An 18,207-nucleotide genomic window follows, 5' to 3' on the forward strand; every position below is an offset into this window, starting at 1 on the left:
TCAGGGAATGTCTTTTTTAAAGAATAAAGGCCATTCTGAGAATGCCCCATGAAGAGATGGACTAACCCAAAACCTGTCACTTCTTCCCCTCGGCGGTCAACCTCCTCAACGCCCTCAGTGCCATGGCGGATCGTTCAACCAACCCTCCAGACTGACCATCTCGGTGTCACACTAGGGACTGTGATGCTTAAAGAAAACCTGAAATGAAAATAAAAGTCTAAATAAACATTTACACATCATACTTACCTCCTGTGTAGTCTACTCCTCAATCTCTTTCTCCTCTCCTGTGTCCTGTTTGGCCACTGTGATCAATGGAATTCTCTGTCCTCCATTTTGAAAATAACCTTTATACCCCATAACAGCTTTCTAGTCAGCACACTGTTAAACTGTAACATCGCCCACTTGAGCCATAGGGAAACATGGACACATCAGTTCTCCTCTCAGCTGTAACTGACAGCAACTGATATATAACTGAGAGCAACTGATATATTTCAGTTCTGACAAAATCTTGTCAGAACTGGAAGGGATCATTGTCAGAAGAAAATGGTGAGCTTCTGAGAAGAACTGATGGCAAGGTAACTATGTAATGTTCATTTGAAGTTACCTCGAGTGTTTATTTTAAATAATTTTACTCAGTACAGGTTCTCTTTAAAGAGAATCCGAGGTGGGTTTGAAGAATATTATCTGCATACAGAGGCTGGATCTGCCTATACAGCACAGCCTCTGTTGCTATCCCAAACCTCCCTAAGGTCCCCCTGCACTCTGCAATCCCTCATAAATCACAGCCGCGCTGCTGACAAACAGCTTGTCAGAGCTGGCTGTGTTTATCTCTATAGTGTCAGTCTGCTGCTCTCCCCGCCTCCTGCAGAACTCCAGTCCCCGCCTGCATCCCTTTCCTCCCTGCTGATTGGAGGGAAGGGACGGGGGCAGGGACCGGAGCTATGCAGGAGGCGGGGGAGCAGCGGAGACTGACACTACAGATGTAAACACAGCCTCACAGCACGGCTGTGATTTATGGGGGATTGCAGAGTGCAGGGGGACCTTAGTGGGGTTTGGGATAGCAACAGAGGCTGCGCTGTATAGGCAGATCCAGCCTCTGTGTGCAGATAACATTCTTTAAACACACCTCGGGTTCTCTTTAAGGATGTATAGGGAAATGCAATACTACGTATAGTGGAATTCAATTGTATAGAGCAATGCAATGTGTAGTAGAATGAATTGAAATGTAATGCTAACTCACGCTAACCGATGCCTCTACGGCTCGCTGCTATCTATCTATGCCTCTACCTATGTCTTCTCTCTGAGCCAGATGTATTGTGCCAAAAACAATTCCGGGCATGACCCAGTCATGCTTGGCGAAATAAAGTTTTCTGATTCTGTCAGATTTCTACTAACTACTGTAAGTGACAGCAACATAGAAGAAAAATAATGTATGGCTCATTTTACTCTGGGAGAAATGTACTTCTTATTTGTATGTGTTTTAAATTTTAAGATGTTTTGTGACAGTTCCTCTGTACCAGCGGTCTCTACCTCCTTAACCTCCTGAGCGTTATGCCACTTAGGAGGTTTTGCCAATTTGTGCCCCCCAGTCCCCTCCAGAGATCCAATGGCTGAAACCCCTTTAGCTAGCACTAGGCCAGCTATTATAAATGCCCGGCACCCCCCGATCCCCCCGTTAATACATTACCCCCCCTGGATCCAGCGATCGCGTAGCCTCCCGGCACAGCTCCGGCCGCTCTATGGGGAGGATCGCACATGACATCATGACGTCGCCGACATCATGCGCAAACCCGATCCTCCCCATAGAGAGACCGGAGCTGTGTCGGGAGGCTGCGCCAATCGCTGGATCCAGGGGGGGTAATGTATTATTGGGGGGGGATCGTCGGCAATCGGCGGGGATCGGGGGGTTCCTGGGACTTGTACTAGCTAGCCTACTGCTAGCTAAAGGGGTTTCAGCCATTGGATCACATTAATTTTACATGGGGGACTCCTGGGGCCAGGAAGCGGTATGCCCGACACAGTGTCAGGCATAGCGCCAGGGCCGGCCCGCTCATGAGGCGGGGTGAAACTTTTGCCTCAGGCGGCAAATTTCCAGGGGCGGCACCCGCCCGTCCGTGGGTGCGGGGAGCCGGCCCGCCGAGCTGGAGGGGTAGCTGGCAGGACGGGGGTATTGGGCCAGCGGCGGGGAGGGGGGTCGGACCCCCCCTCCCTCGCCTGGGTCCCCCGTCCTCCTCCGCTCCCCTCCAGCCTAAATAGAAGCAGCCGTATGTGTAAGAGGCACGGGCGGGGAGACACTCACCTCCTCCTCCCTCCAGCGTGCGCTCCACTGACATCACTTCCTGCAGGACGCTGCAGGAAGTGACGTCAGTGGAGCGCACGCTGGGAAGAGGTGAGTGTCCTCCCCGCCCGTGCCTCTTACACATACGGCTGCTTCTATTTAGGCTGGAGGGGAGCGGAGGACGGGGGACCCAGGCGAGGGAGGGGGGGTCCGACCCCCCACCCCGCCGCTGGCCCAATACCCCCGTCCTGCCAGCTACCCCTCCAGCTCGGCGCCCCCCCCCCCCCCCCGAGGGGGGGGGGGGGAGGGGCGGCGGTGACAATTTTTTAAAAATTTGCCTCAGGCGGCAAAAAGTCTAGGGCCGGCCCTGCATAGCGCTAAGGAGGTTAAGTACTAGAGACCGCTAGTACCCTAAACCGCAGGATACCGACGAATCGCTGCACATACCCGCCGCAACCGCCGTCCATGCTGCACCCCCGTCGACTTAGGACACCCACTCTGCCGTCTCTATGACGGCAGAGTCATGTGAGTCGGTCAGGAGCTGCTTTCATTGGCTCCTGACCGTGTGATCAATTTAAGCCAATGGGAGTTGCTTGCATTTATAGACAGGGTCAGGAACCAATGAAATCTGCTCACAGGGCTCTGCCGTCATAGAGACAGACAGAGCGAGTGAGCTGCAAATAGGAGACAGGTACAAGATCGGCGGGAACACACGGCGGTGGTGATGTGAAATCTACCCCCTGGCAGGTATTAGGAGATCAAAACAGGGCATAGATTTCAATCACTGCCGTCCGTGTGGTTAAAAAAAAGTTGTAGTTAACCACTTGAGGACCGCAGTGTTAAACCACCCTAGTGACCAGGACATTTTTTTACTAAAATGGCCACTGCAGCTTTAAGGCCAAGCTGCAGGGCCGCACAACTCAGCACACAAGTGATTCTTCCCCCCCCCCCTTTTCTCCCCACTAACAGAGCTCTCTGTTGGTGGGGTCTGACCTAAACCACCCCAAGCCCCCCCAAAAGTGTTTATTTTTTATAAATATTTATGTTATTTATTTTTAAATAAATCTGCCTTCTTATTTATTTATACTCTCCCCCCTCCAGCCAATCAGCGTGATCGGATGTCAATACGCTGCATCCTATGGCAGCCGATCACTGTCAGGTCTCCCAGGGGGACAGCCGTGTCACACGGTTGTCCCCAGTACAGCGCTGCCTTAGATCGCATATTAGAGGCATATTAGATGGCGGCTTCGCCATCTAACAGTCTCTGAGCGGCAATCGTGACCATGACATTGTATGGGCGGAGCGTAACCATAACCCCAAAGCAGCAAATATAGCCAACTATGACCATTAAATAATAAATGCAGCAAGTTACCCCAGACAGCAGAAAATAAACGCAACGTGGGTAACATTTCAGCAGAAAACAAATTGGGCAACATTTCAGCAGAAAATAAACGCAATTTGGGCAACATTTCAGCACAAAACAAACGCAATTTGGGCAACATTTCACCTGCAAAAAAAAAAAAAAAAAAAAAATTACTCACCTGACAGAAGTCCCCTCTCCCGGCCGGCCTCTGGCGCGCAGCTCCCCCCAAAGATCTTGCTCCTCCAATCTCCCGCGCTGAATGGAATAGTAGGGCTACGGGAAGATGGCGCCCGAAGCCCTGTACTGCAGACACAAATAGTCTCCAGTACAGGGCTTCGGACGCCATCTTCCCGTTGCCCTGCTCTGCCTGCCGGAAGACTATGCATGCTGGAGTGGGGCTGCGGGCTATAAACAGGCGCGGCGTCTATTAGATGCCGCAGCCAGTTCATGCAATCGGATGGTGACCATAGGCCGGTACGTCGCTGTGGCTAAAAGCGGGACGCTTCCCGGGGCATAGCACAGCCTGGGACAGAGGACCCCGAATCCGGGACGCGTCCCAGCTAAAGCGGGACGTCTGGTCCCCGAAGGCAATTTATAGATATAGGAAGTGTTTCTGATTCTGAAACCAGGTTATTTAAAGTAAAAGTGGTTATTGTGAATAATTTACTGCATTCTGCTGTGTCACTACAGGGCCTCTTTAAAGTACAACTTTTTGGAATAAGCAGGGGAAGGTTTAGAAACTTTGTCAAATTTCTATTGCTGTCTAAATCCCGTATGTGGCCAATTTCACTTACTTCCTGTTCTTCACATACACAACAGACGTAAAGTATGTACAGTTTAATGTTTACTCGAGGCGACATGTGACATCATGAGATAAACGTGTATTTACAGTGCAAAACATTAATAACCAGGCTGTTTTACTTGTTGTATTTTGCTGCCTGAAAGTTAATTTCTAGGCATGGAAGTGCCCGCTTCTGTCTTTCGGTACCTCGTCGGGAATAAAATAAACATAAATATCCCTTATAAGCAAATTACAGCCATTAAAGTTTTCCTGACAGAATACAATTTCTGAGGGCAGGAAGAGATAAAAGTATTTTTTTAGGATTAGGAGGATAAATACAATTGCTTATTTCATAATCTTATTTTCACCTCGGGATCACTTTAAAGGGATACTGTAGGGGGGGAGGGGGGGAGGGGGAAAATGAGTTGAACTTACCCGGGGCTTCTAACGGTCCCCTGCAGACATCCTGTGCCCGCGCAGCCACTCCCCAATGCTCCGGCCCCGCCTCTGGTTCACTTCTGGAATTTCAGACTTTAAAGTCTGAAAACCACTGTGCCTGCGTTGCCGTATCCTCGCTACCGCTGACATCACCAGGAGCGTACTACGCAGGCGCAGACCGTACTGGGTGCAGATGCAGTGGTTTTTCAGACTTTAAAGTCTGAAATTCCAGAAGTGAACCGTAGGCGGGGCCTGGAGCATCGGTGAGTGGCTGCGCGGGCACAGGATGTCTGCGGGGGGGCCACTAGAAGCCCCGGGTAAGTTCAACTCATTTTCCCCCGACCCCCCTACAGTATTCCTTTAATGTTCAGGGATACAGACAGCAATAACACTTTCTTATTGATTACTGCTGTCTAGTCTATCAAGCCAGCAACGCACTCTGTTGCTATGTGGTGGGAACAGACTGAGTAGGAGAACAATGTCCTAAGCCCGCACTCAGTCAATTCGATCTGCCAGACAGAACACACACACTCGATCCTTGGCAGAGGCAACCCAGACCGGTCGCCATTGCTGTGAAATGTCTACTGTGTGAGCTTTAGGGCTCGATTCAGTAAGCAGTGCTAACTGTTCGCACACTTCTGAAAAGGCCATTATCACGCCAAAACTCAGTTTGGGCGTGTTAAACTCAGATCGCGCGCAAAGACATGCGCGCACCGGACTTAACGGGAGCAAAGATTTGCGCGCGGGACTTTGCGCGCGATGTGATTTTAGAAACAGTGCTAACCTACTTAGCACCCTGGTTAGCACGCCTAAAGTCTTTAGGCGTGCTAAGTAGGTTAGCACCGTTTACTGAATCAAGCCCTTAGTCTCAGAAAGCTATGAACCTGAACTCTTGCGCAGGACAGATGGAAAGCATAGAGAAATGCACCCTGTATGTATTTAGAGAGTTTAGCCTGTCTACTTCCCCCTCATCTGTGACTAATCACCAGTGTAATTCGATCCCTCAGCTGTCAGCTGACTGCCATGTCAGAGCAGCTAATTTGTAAACACAGGATGTTAACCATGTCTGCTTCCATGAAAGCAGGAACTAGTCACACTGCAGATGTATTGCAGGACTTGTGTCAGCTGTAACAAATACATGTTTTTTGTATAAAGGTTATTATGCTGTTGCTGATCTTTTACAGCAGAGAGGAGTTCTGAGTTCAGGTCCACTTTAAAAGTATCTCACAGAACAAAGCAGACTGTTCACTAAGGATTGTGCCTGAGGGCTGCTGTGTATACAGAGCTGACAGATCTGGAAAGGTCAGCCACTGTCTCTGCCTTTCAGCCAGAAAATCAGCACGGCAGACTCGTCAAAGAAAACATTCTTTAAAGGAGACCTGTAGTGAAAGGTATCTAGAGGCTGCCATATGGATTTCCTTTTAGGCAATATCAGTTGCCTGGCTATCCTGCTGATCCTCTGCCTCTAATACTATTAGCCATAGCCCCTGAACAAGCATGCAGCAGATCAGATGTTTCTGACATTAATGTCAGATCTGACAAGATTAGCCCCATGCTTGTTCCTGGTGTTATTCTGCAGGCAGATAGCTCAGCAGGGCTGCCAGGTAACTGGCGATGCTTAAAAGGTAATCAATATGGCAGAGTCCATATATCTCTCACTACAGTTCTCCTTTAACTCATCACAAGCCAGCTTCTCTGTGACGTCCACATCTCCACCCTCCGGAAACAGGATCCGTGTGTACTCAGTTCCTGGTTACACAAAATGACCCCAGGAACCCTGTAAGTGCAGATCAGGTTTTCAGCTAGCAGATGTTACATACTTAGTTTGACTGAAAAAAAAAAAATACATCAGTCCATCAAGCCCAACTAGTATTATAGTAAAATAAATAAGTAAGCAAAGCATTAGTTACCTTTCACTCCTGCACCCTCACATATCCCAATTAATTCAGGGGAAGACAGCAAAAATGCTGTCAGAGACTCATATCTATCACATGTCCAGACTGATCACATGTCCAGACTGATCACATGCTTCTCCACGACTTCTCCTAGACACAACCATCACTAATCAGAGACTTACATATCTATCACCTGACCACACTGGTCACATGCTTCTCCATGACTTCTCCTAGACACGACCATCACTAATCAGAGACTTACATATCTATCACCTGACCAGACTGATCACATGCTTCTCCACGACTTCTCCTAGACACGACCATCACTAATCAGAGACTTACATATCTGTCACCTGACCACACTGATCACATGCTTCCCCATGACTTCTCCTAGACACGACCATCACTAATCAGAGACTTACATATCCATCACCTGACCACACTGATCACATGCTTCTCCATGACTTCTCCTAGACACGACCATCACTAATCAGAGACTTACATATCTGTCACCTGACCACACTGATCACATGCTTCCCCATGACTTCTCCTAGACACGACCATCACTAATCAGAGACTTACATATCCATCACCTGACCACACTGATCACATGCTTCCCCATGACTTCTCCTAGACACGACCATCACTAATCAGAGACTTACATATCCATCACCTGACCACACTGATCACATGCTTCCCCATGACTTCTCCTAGACACGACCATCACTAATCAGAGACTTACATATCTATCACCTGACCAGACTGATCACATGCTTCCCCATGACTTCTAGACACGACCATCACTAATCAGAGACTTACATATCTATCACCTGACCAGACTGATCACATGCTTCTCCACGACTTCTCCTAGACACGACCATCACTAATCAGAGACTTACATATCTATCACCTGACCACACTGATCACATGCTTCCCCATGACTTCTAGACACGACCATCACTAATCAGAGACTTACATATCTATCACCTGACCAGACTGATCACATGCTTCTCCATGACTTCTCCTAGACACGACCATCACTAATCAGAGACTTACATGTCTATCACCTGACCAGACTGATCACATGCTTCTCCAAGACTTCTCCTAGACCCGACCATCACTAATCAGAGACTTAAATATCTATCACCTGACCACACTGATCACATGCTTCTCCATGACTTCTCCTAGACAGGACCATCACTAATCAGAGACTTACATATCTATCACCTGACCAGACTGATCACATGCTTCTCCACGACTTCTCCTAGACACGACCATCACTAATCAGAGACTTACATATCTATCACCTGACCACACTGATCACATGCTTCCCCATGACTTCTCCTAGACACGACCATCACTAATCAGAGACTTACATATCTATCACCTGACCAGACTGATCACATGCTTCTCCATGTCTTCTCCTAGACACGACCATCACTAATCAGAGACTTACATATCTATCACATGTCCAGACTGATCACATGCTTCTCCACGACTGCTCCTAGACATGACCATCACTAATCAGAGACTGACACGACCATCACTAATCAGAGACTTGCATATCTATCACCTGACCACACTGATCACATGCTTCTCCCGGACTTCTCCTAGACACGACCATCACTAATCAGAGACTTACATATCTATCACCTGACCAGACTGATCACATGCTTCTCCATGACTTCTCCTAGCCACGCCCATCACTAGTCCCCTTGTCATTTGTACAAGCCTAGGTACAAAAAGCTCATCTGCTAAGCTTTTGTATTGCCCTCTAACATCCTAATATCCACGTTACCCCTTAGCCGTCTTTTTTCCAAATTAAATAAATCCACTTTGTCCCACCTTTCTTGGGGAGACCCAGGACTCTTGAGGAAGAAGCAGGAAGAGAACAGTTCCAGCACACCCGATAATGTCTATAGTTACACGTTTGGGCAGGTAGACCTTTCTGCATTACTATAGACATATATTCTTAGGGCTCCCCCTACCTTTTGAGTGCAGAGATGTTTTTGAGGGGCCGTGTGGGCTTGGGTAGGTTTCGGTCCTCCAGAAAGCCCTCGTTGTCCAGGAGTTGTCTCATAGCGATGTTGGCCAGCTGTTCCATCAGCTTGAAGGTCTCGCTGATGTTGAGGAACATGGAGAAGAAGTACTCGCTGTCCCTGGTGTTGACCTTGATGCATTCTGGGAAAAGCAGCGTTGCATTCTTCTCCAGCTGAGTCACGTCAAGCCACTGGATGACCAGAGTTACTAAAATCACAAGGAAGGGGACAATTAAAACATAACTGCAATCTTAAAATTCTTTAAAAACATACTTTTTTATTACTATTTTTTTCTAAAGACATTTTGCTCCAATTCTACCTCCCTAACTACACAATTTAAAGGACAACTGAAGTGAGAGGTATATGGAGGCTATATTTTTTTTCTTTTAAGCAATACCAGTTGCCTGGCAGTCCTGCTGATCCTCTGCCTCTAATACGTGCATAAACATCATGTTTCTGGTGTGATTCAGGCACTACTGCAGCCAAATACATCAGCAGGGCTGCCAGGCAACTGGTATTGTTTAAAAGGAAATAAACATGGCAGCCTCCATATACCGTACTTCTCACTTCAGCTGTCATTTAAGCTGAATAGCAGTCTGCTATCTGTAAATGTTCCATTATTGTCCCCAGGTGCTGCCATGTCATGTGTGGGCGGCCGAGCCCAATTTTGCTCATACTCCACTTTTTTTTTTTATCAAGGACCTTTTTTTCCTTACGTGGAGGCATAATTTTATGTCATGGGTGTAGTGTGTGTACATTTCATCATTTCATATTATTATATTAGGCTCCTATGCAACCAGTTTCAGCAGGGCTTTCACGGTTCCTCAGGGGACTAAACCCTTCTGGTAAAGATTAGTGTAGCTTGCGTTCTCCACATGCTCAGTACCGCAGTGTTACAGGGAGAGGACCCCAAAGCACAGCGGCCTACACTCTACAGGCTCACTGTGGACAGACAGTGTGGGAAGACCATGGAGGCACAATATGCTTGTAGGAGACATGAAAGTAACAGAATACTGCGCACCCCCAACACTTCTTTAAAGCGGTATTGTCACCATAAAAATCAAATTTCAGCAGCAACTGGTCTGAGTGTATTAAGTGATAAAGATGCTAATCCTGTATTCAAAACTTTTTCTGCTGTTAGGATTTGGAGTTTTCACATACCTTAAGAGCACTGGCCCTTTAATTGCCATTGCCAAAGAGCTGCATGCTGGGGGTTCTTTTTATCTATAATATATTCCTCCTCTTCCCTTTATGTTCTCCTCCTTCTAATGACATAAGACACTTCCTAGTATAGACCTCAGTGGGAGTGTCTGAAGACACTGGGAGGAGAGCGGGTAACGAATACACAATTAGCAAGAGGAGGAAAAAAAAAAAAAGATTGAGGGAGGAAATTACGTCAGGAGGTCAAAGGTAACAAAGATGAAACTGCTTAGAATAGGAATCTCTGTTTTTCCTTTATAATATTCACAGGAATTATAACGTGGACAGTGCAATACATGTGTTATGTAAGTAGAAGTAGTATTTATCTACATATGTGTGTTTTTTTATTCGTAGGTTTGCATGGGTGTCGCTTGTTCTTTCAATATACCATATTTTTTGGACCATAAGATACTCCTGACCATAAGACAAGACATATAACATTTATATCGCACTTCTCCCGTCAGACACAAAGCTCTTGAGCTGCATCCACTAGGGGGCGCTCTATAGGCAGTAGCAGTGTTAGGGAGTCTAGACCAAGGACTCCTTACTAAATAGGCAGAGCTCACCAGAACAAACCACTGCAGTGTGTCAGGCTATCAGACCTTAAAGTGTACCAGAGATCAGAAAGTACAAAGAATCAATACTTACCCGGGGCTTCCTCCAGCTCGTGGCTAAGCATGGGCGAGTCCCTTGCGGTTCTATCGCGGTCTGCCGTTCAGCCGCAATCACTCCCGGTAACTGGCTCAGTCGGGTCTAGTCGGACCTCCCACACATGCAGAGTAGACCCGGACTGACGCGACTGAGCCAGTTACTGGGAGTGATTGCGGCTAAACGGCGGGAGGACGGCAAGGGGATGTTTATAGGGCTGGAGGAAGCCCCGGGGATGTATCAAATCTTTCTATTTTCTGATCTCTGCTTTACTGTAGCGGGCTTTGGAACAACCCTCCCCTCCCCCCCCCCCCCCCCCCCACACTGACCAGCTGACAGAACGGACGTACGGCGTGTTAACTGTACACAGCGCCACAAAGCAAGTAGTAGTAGTAATTTATATCTGCAAATAAATACAGCGGTCAGGCTTCACCCTCCTTCCCCAGTAAGAATAAATACAGTGGTCAGGCCTCACCCTCCTTCACCAGTAAGAATAAATACAGCGGTCAGGCCTCACCCTCCTTCCTCAGTAATAATGAATACAGTGGTCAAGCCTCACCTTCCTTCCCCAGTAAGAATGAATACAGCGGTCAGGCCTCACCCTCCTTCCCCAGTAAGAATGAGTACAGCGGTCAGGCTTCACCCTCCTTCCCCAGTAAGAATGAGTACAGCGGTCAGGCTTCACCCTCCTTCCCCAGTAAGAATGAATACAGCGGTCAGGCTTCACCCTCCTTCCCCAGTAAGAATGACTACAGCGGTCAGGCCTCACCTTCCTTCCCCAGTAAGAAGAAATACAGCGGTCAGGCCTCACCTTCCTTCCCCAGTAAGAAGAAATACAGCGGTCAGGCCTCACCTTCCTTCCCCAGTAAGAATGAGTACAGCGGTCAGGCCTCACGCTCCATCCCCAGTAATAATGAATACAGCGGTCAGGCCTCACCTTCCTTCCCCAGTAAGAAGAAATACAGCGGTCAGGGCTCACCTTCCCTCCTCAGTAAGAATGAATACAGCGGTCAGGCCTCACCTTCTTTCCCCAGTAAGAATGAATACAGTGGTCAGGCCTCACCCTCCTTCCCCAGTTAGAATGAATACAGCGGTCAGGCCTCACCCTCCTTCTCCAGTAAGAATGAATACATCAGTCAGGCCTCACCCTCCTTCTCCAGTAAGAATGAATACAGTGGTCAGGCCTCACCTTTCCTTCCCCAGTAAGAATGAATACTGCGGTCAGGCCTCACCCTCCTTCCCCAGTAAGAATGAATACAGTGGTCAGGCCTCACCTCCCTTCCTCAGTAAGAATGAATACAGCGGTCAGGCCTCACCTTCCTTCCCCAGTAAGAATGAATACAGCGGTCAGGCCTCACCTTCCTTCCCCAGTAAGAATGAATACAGTGGTCAGGCCTCACCTTCCTTCCCCAGTAAGAATTAATACATCAGTCAGGCCTCACCCTCCTTCTCCAGTAAGAATGAATACAGCGGTCAGGCCTCACCTTCCTTCCCCAGTAAGAATGAATACAACGGTCAGGCCTCACCTTCCTTTCCCAGTAAGAATGAATACAGCGGTCAGGCCTCACCTTCCTTCCCCAGTAAGAATGAATACAGCGGTCAGGCCTCACCTCCCTTCCCCAGTAAGAATGAATACAGCGGTCAGGCCTCACCTCCCTTCCCCAGTAAGAATGAATACAGCAGTCAGGCCTCACCTTACTTCCCCAGTAAGAATGAATACAGCGGTCAGGCCTCACCTTCCTTCCCCAGTAAGAATAAATACAGCGGTCAGGCCTCACCTTCCTTCCCCAGTAAGAATAAATACAGCGGTCAGGCCTCACCCTCCTTCCCCAGTAAGAATGCATACAGTGGTCAGGCCTCACCTCCCTTCCCCAGTAACAATGCATACAGCGGTCAGGCCTCACCTCCCTTCCCCAGTAAGAATGAGTACAGCGGTCAGGCTTCACCCTCCTTCCCCAGTAAGAATGAGTACAGCGGTCAGGCTTCACCCTCCTTCCCCAGTAAGAATGAATACAACGGTCAGGCTTCACCCTCCTTCCCCAGTAAGAATGAATACAGCGGTCAGGCTTCACCCTCCTTCCCCAGTAAGAATGACTACAGCGGTCAGGCCTCACCTTCCTTCCCCAGTAAGAATGAATACAGTGGTCAGGCCTCACCTTCCTTCCCCAGTAAGAATTAATACATCAGTCAGGCCTCACCCTCCTTCTCCAGTAAGAATGAATACAGCGGTCAGGCCTCACCTTCCTTCCCCAGTAAGAATGAATACAACGGTCAGGCCTCACCTTCCTTTCCCAGTAAGAATGAATACAGCGGTCAGGCCTCACCTTCCTTCCCCAGTAAGAATGAATACAGCGGTCAGGCCTCACCTCCCTTCCCCAGTAAGAATGAATACAGCGGTCAGGCCTCACCTCCCTTCCCCAGTAAGAATGAATACAGCAGTCAGGCCTCACCTTACTTCCCCAGTAAGAATGAATACAGCGGTCAGGCCTCACCTTCCTTCCCCAGTAAGAATAAATACAGCGGTCAGGCCTCACCTTCCTTCCCCAGTAAGAATAAATACAGCGGTCAGGCCTCACCCTCCTTCCCCAGTAAGAATGCATACAGTGGTCAGGCCTCACCTCCCTTCCCCAGTAACAATGCATACAGCGGTCAGGCCTCACCTCCCTTCCCCAGTAAGAATGAGTACAGCGGTCAGGCTTCACCCTCCTTCCCCAGTAAGAATGAGTACAGCGGTCAGGCTTCACCCTCCTTCCCCAGTAAGAATGAGTACAGCGGTCAGGCTTCACCCTCCTTCCCCAGTAAGAATGAATACAGCGGTCAGGCTTCACCCTCCTTCCCCAGTAAGAATGACTACAGCGGTCAGGCCTCACCTTCCTTCCCCAGTAAGAAGAAATACAGCGGTCAGGCCTCACCTTCCTTCCCCAGTAAGAATGAATACAGCAGTCAGGCCTCACCTTACTTCCCTAGTAAGAATGAATACAGCGGTCAGGCCTCACCTTCCTTCCCCAGTAAGAATAAATACAGCGGTCAGGCCTCACCCTCCTTCCCCAGTAAGAATGAATACAGTGGTCAGGCCTCACCTTCCTTCCCCAGTAAGAATGAATACATCAGTCAGGCCTCACCTTCCTTCCCCAGTAAGAACTAATACAGCGGTCAGGCCTCACCTTCCTTCCCCAGTAAGAATGAATACATCAGTCAGGCCTCACCTTCCTTCCCCAGTAAGAACTAATACAGCGGTCAGGCCTCACCTTCCTTCCCCAGTAAGAATGAATACAGCGGTCAGGCCTCACCTCCCTTCCCCAGTAAGAATGAATACAGCAGTCAGGCCTCACCTTCCTTCCCCAGTAAGAATTAATACAATAGTCAGGCCTCACCTTCCTTCCCCAGTAAGAATTAATACAACAGTCAGGCCTCACCTTCCTTCCCCAGTAAGAATGAATACAGCGGTCAGGCCTCACTCACCTTCCTTCCCCAGTAAGAATGAATACAGCAGTCAGGCCTCACCCTCCTTCCCCAGTAGCAATGAATACAGCAGTCAGGCCTCACCTTCCTTCCCCAGTAAGAATGCATATAGTGGTCAGGCCTCACCTTCCTTCCCCAGTAAGAATGCATATAGTGGTCAGGCCTCACCTTCCCTCCTCAGTAAGAATGAATACAGCAGTCAGGCCTCACCTTCCTTCCCCAGTAAGAATGAATACATCAGTCAGGCCTCACCCTCCTTCTCCAGTAAGAATGAATACAGTGGTCAGGCCTCACCTTCCTTCCCCAGTAAGAATGAATACAGTGGTCAGGCCTCACCTTCCTTCCCCAGTAAGAATGAATACATCAGTCAGGCCTCACCCTCCTTCTCCAGTAAGAATGAATACAGTGGTCAGGCCTCACCTTCCTTCCCCAGTAAGAATGAATACATCAGTCAGGCCTCACCTTCCTTTCCCAGTAAGAATGAATACAGCGGTCAGGCCTCACCTTCCCTCCTCAGTAAGAATGAATACAGTGATCACGCCTCACCTTCCTTCCCCAGTAAGAATGCATACATCAGTCAGGCCTCACCTCCCTTCCCCAGTAAGAATGAATACAGTTGTCAGGCTTCACCCTCCTTCCCCAGTAAGAATGAATACATCAGTCAGGCCTCACCTTCCTTTCCCAGTAAGAATGAATACAGCGGTCAGGCCTCACCTTCCCTCCTCAGTAAGAATGAATACAGTGATCACGCCTCACCTTCCTTCCCCAGTAAGAATGCATACAGTTGTCAGGCTTCACCCTCCTTCTCCAGTAAGAATGAATACAGCAGTCAGGCCTCACCTTACTTCCCCAGTAAGAATGAATACAGCGGTCAGGCCTCACCCTCCTTCTCCAGTAACAATGAATACAGTGTTCAGGCCTCACCTTCCTTCCCCAGTAAGAATGAATACAGCGGTCAGGCCTCACCTTCCTTCCCCAGTAAGAATGAATACAGTGATCACGCCTCACCTCCCTTCCCCAGTAACAATGAATACAGCGGTCAGGCCTCACCTTCCTTCCCCAGTAAGAATGAATACAGCGGTCAGGCCTCACCCTCCTTCCCCAGTAAGAATGAATACAGCGGTCAGGCCTCACCTTCCTTCCCCAGTAAGAATGAATACAGTGATCACGCCTCACCTCCCTTCCCCAGTAACAATGAATACAGCGGTCAGGCCTCACCTTCCTTCCCCAGTAAGAATGAATACAGCGGTCAGGCCTCACCCTCCTTCCCCAGTAAGAATGAATACAGCGGTCAGGCCTCACCTCCCTTCCCCAGTAAGAATGAATACAGCAGTCAGGCCTCACCTTCCCCAGTAGCAATGAATACAGCAGTCAGGCCTCACCTTCCTTCCCCAGTAAGAATGAATACAGCAGTCAGGCCTCACCTTCCCTCCTCAGTAAGAATGAATATAGTGATCAGGCCTCACCTTCCCTCCTCAGTAAGAATGAATACAGCGGTCAGGCCTCACCCTCCTTCCCCAGTAGGAATGAATACAGCGGTCAGGCCTCACCCTCCTTCCCCAGTAACAATGAATACAGCAGTCAGGCCTCACCCTCCTTCTCCAGTAACAATGAATACAGCAGTCAGGCCTCACCCTCCTTCCCCAGTAAGAATGCATACAGCGGTCAGGCCTCACCTTCCCTCCTCAGTAAGAATGAATACAGCGGTCAGGCCTCACCTCCCTTCCCCAGTAAGAATGCATACAGTGATCACGCCTCACCTTCCTTCCCCAGCAGGAATGAGTAGAAGCAGAGATGATTGACGGTCAGGTAGAGCCAGCCTTGCCGGGGAACTCTTCCCTTCCAGTAACTGCAGGAATAATAATTCACCAGCTTCTCCACCTCCGGCATTCCGAACTGCTTCCGCATCTTCAGCTCCGCCTCCTTGAATTTCCCAGGATCCTCCTCATCCTTGGGCAGCAGGCTCTTATTCTCCTCGGCAATGATGCCCTGCAAGAGACAGACGATTATCGGTCAGGATTGTCTGACGGTTCCCTAACTGGGCGCAGAATGACCGAGGACATCTGTGGTTTCCTTTCTCTGTGTGTTTCCTGCCATCACCCAACACTCTTCACTGAAAAAGTTGGTTCCTCACCTGAAGATGTGTCAGCTGGTGGCATGTATCAGGCTCCGCCCACTAAAAATAAATGAGGTTCTGCTCCGCCCACTACAAATAAATGAGGTTGAATCCAATACCATATTCATTTGTATTTTAGTATTGCGGTGGCGGCAAATCAGTGGGGCACTGGGTGGTACAGCCAATAGTAATGTATCCAATTAAAAATCGCCAATATTTTTCTATAGCCAGATACAGCCATTAAATTCTATGTTGTACCTGATCAGTTTGCATCAGGCGCCCAAATGCCGTCTATTAGATGCCTGCAGATTGCAGTCCCCCATTGACCGGATTGGTCAGGGTTATGTGTGTAGTGCCACCCCCCCCCCCCCCACACCCGTCGCCCAGTGACATACTTCCCACTGAACAGGAAGTACATCACTGGGATTCCCGTACGCCGTCATTCCATGCATGTGCGCCGCAACGCCGCCAACTTTTTTTAAAAGTATGCGTCGCCTATTGCCTTACATTCTTCTGCCGCCACGGAAGTTCAGTGGTAACGCACTGTTGCCCCTAAATTGGATCGGGCACTTCCTGCGCGCCGCGACAAGTGTGCTAGACCCCACTGCCATGGTCCTGACAGTTTCCTGTCTGTGAACCTCATTGCATTGTGGGAAATAGCGGTTTACAGCTGTTTCCAACTGGCAAAAAAGCAAGCAGCATCTCGTTACAGTGACATCACCTGCCAGCAGTAAAAATGTCACCATGTCAAAAATGTCAGAACGTAAATAAGGGAGAGGAAAGATTTTACAATGGGCAAACACTGAATAAATCATTTATACATAATTATTGTAAAAATTAAGCACTTTTTTATTTTTATTACATTATTTTCACTGGAGTTCCTCTTTAAAAAGCATTTATAAGAAAACATTGCCAAAAGGTTCATTCTGAACGGCAATGAGGACAGTAACCTGTCCTAACCTTGCATTAAAGAGAACCTGAACTGAAAATTAAAAGTCAAAATAAACATACACATGTCATACTTACCTCTTGTGTAGTCTACTCATCAATCTCTTTCTCCTCTCCCGCATCCTGTTTGGCCACTGTGATCAAGAGAATTCTCTGTCCTCCATTTTTTAAAAATGGTCATTACCCCCTAACAGCTCCCTGGTCAGCACACTGTTACACTATAATATCGCCCACTTTAGCCATAGGGAAACATGAGCATTACCTTGCACATTCAGTTGTAACTGACAGCTGCTGATATATAACTGACAGCAACTGGCATATTTCAGTTCTGACAAAATCTTGTCAGAACTGGAAGGCATTGTTGTTAGAAGAAAATGGTGAGCTTCTGAGAGGAACGGACAGGGAGGCAAGTATGTAATATTCATTTGCAGCTATGTCACATGTTTATTTGAAATAATTTTACTCAGTTCAGGTTCCCTACAAACAAAGCTGGGTTTTCTCTGCTCCTCACTTCTCCTTTATCACACGACTCTCAGCTTCTGTACTGTAAGCAGCTTCCTCCATAAAACAGGAAGTGCCTGTTGTGGGATGACGGCAGGAAGTGTCAGATATAATATTCACTCTGTTATCAGCGCTGTCACACAACATGTACATGTAATTACCATCCACCAGCACGGCAATGCGTACAATCCTCTGTACCATCCCCTGCTGGTAAACCACCGGCCTCCAGGGACAGCAACTGAGAGATCTGCGGTTTCTGCTTCCCGCCCCCTCGCCGTCCACATTCACAGCGGAAGCACACATGACCTGCTCACACTACAGGGAAGGAATACAGATCTCAGCTGCGCACCACAGACTCGCATCGCCTGTTCCCACGGCAACACTGCAAAACACTGCGGGGCCTCACCAGGCAATCTGTATGCAATATTCACTCTGACAAGATTGCACCAAATATGCAGCATGCAACACATTCGAGAATTAGAGATTATCTAGAGACCCTATTCACACACATCGCGGTACTCTCTCCGCCACAGCTCGT

The 18,207-nt window shown here is 48.4% G+C and overlaps 1 protein-coding gene across 3 annotated transcripts in view; it reads right to left on the bottom strand.

The window, feature by feature from the left end:
* TBC1D9B (TBC1 domain family member 9B) overlaps positions 1-18,207 on the bottom strand; it is a 104,864-nt gene that overhangs the window by 39,787 nt on the left and 46,870 nt on the right. For all 3 annotated transcript variants that reach the window (XM_068278401.1, XM_068278400.1, XM_068278399.1), the window contains exons 4-5: positions 15,865-16,093; positions 8,744-9,002 (exon numbers count right to left, since the gene is read on the bottom strand). In XM_068278401.1, coding sequence (XP_068134502.1) covers positions 8,744-9,002; positions 15,865-16,093 — 488 coding nt within the window. The remainder of the gene's footprint in view (positions 1-8,743; positions 9,003-15,864; positions 16,094-18,207) is intronic.

Source organism: Hyperolius riggenbachi, chromosome 3 (assembly GCF_040937935.1).
Source record: "Hyperolius riggenbachi isolate aHypRig1 chromosome 3, aHypRig1.pri, whole genome shotgun sequence".
Taxonomy (NCBI): Eukaryota; Metazoa; Chordata; class Amphibia; order Anura; family Hyperoliidae; genus Hyperolius; species Hyperolius riggenbachi.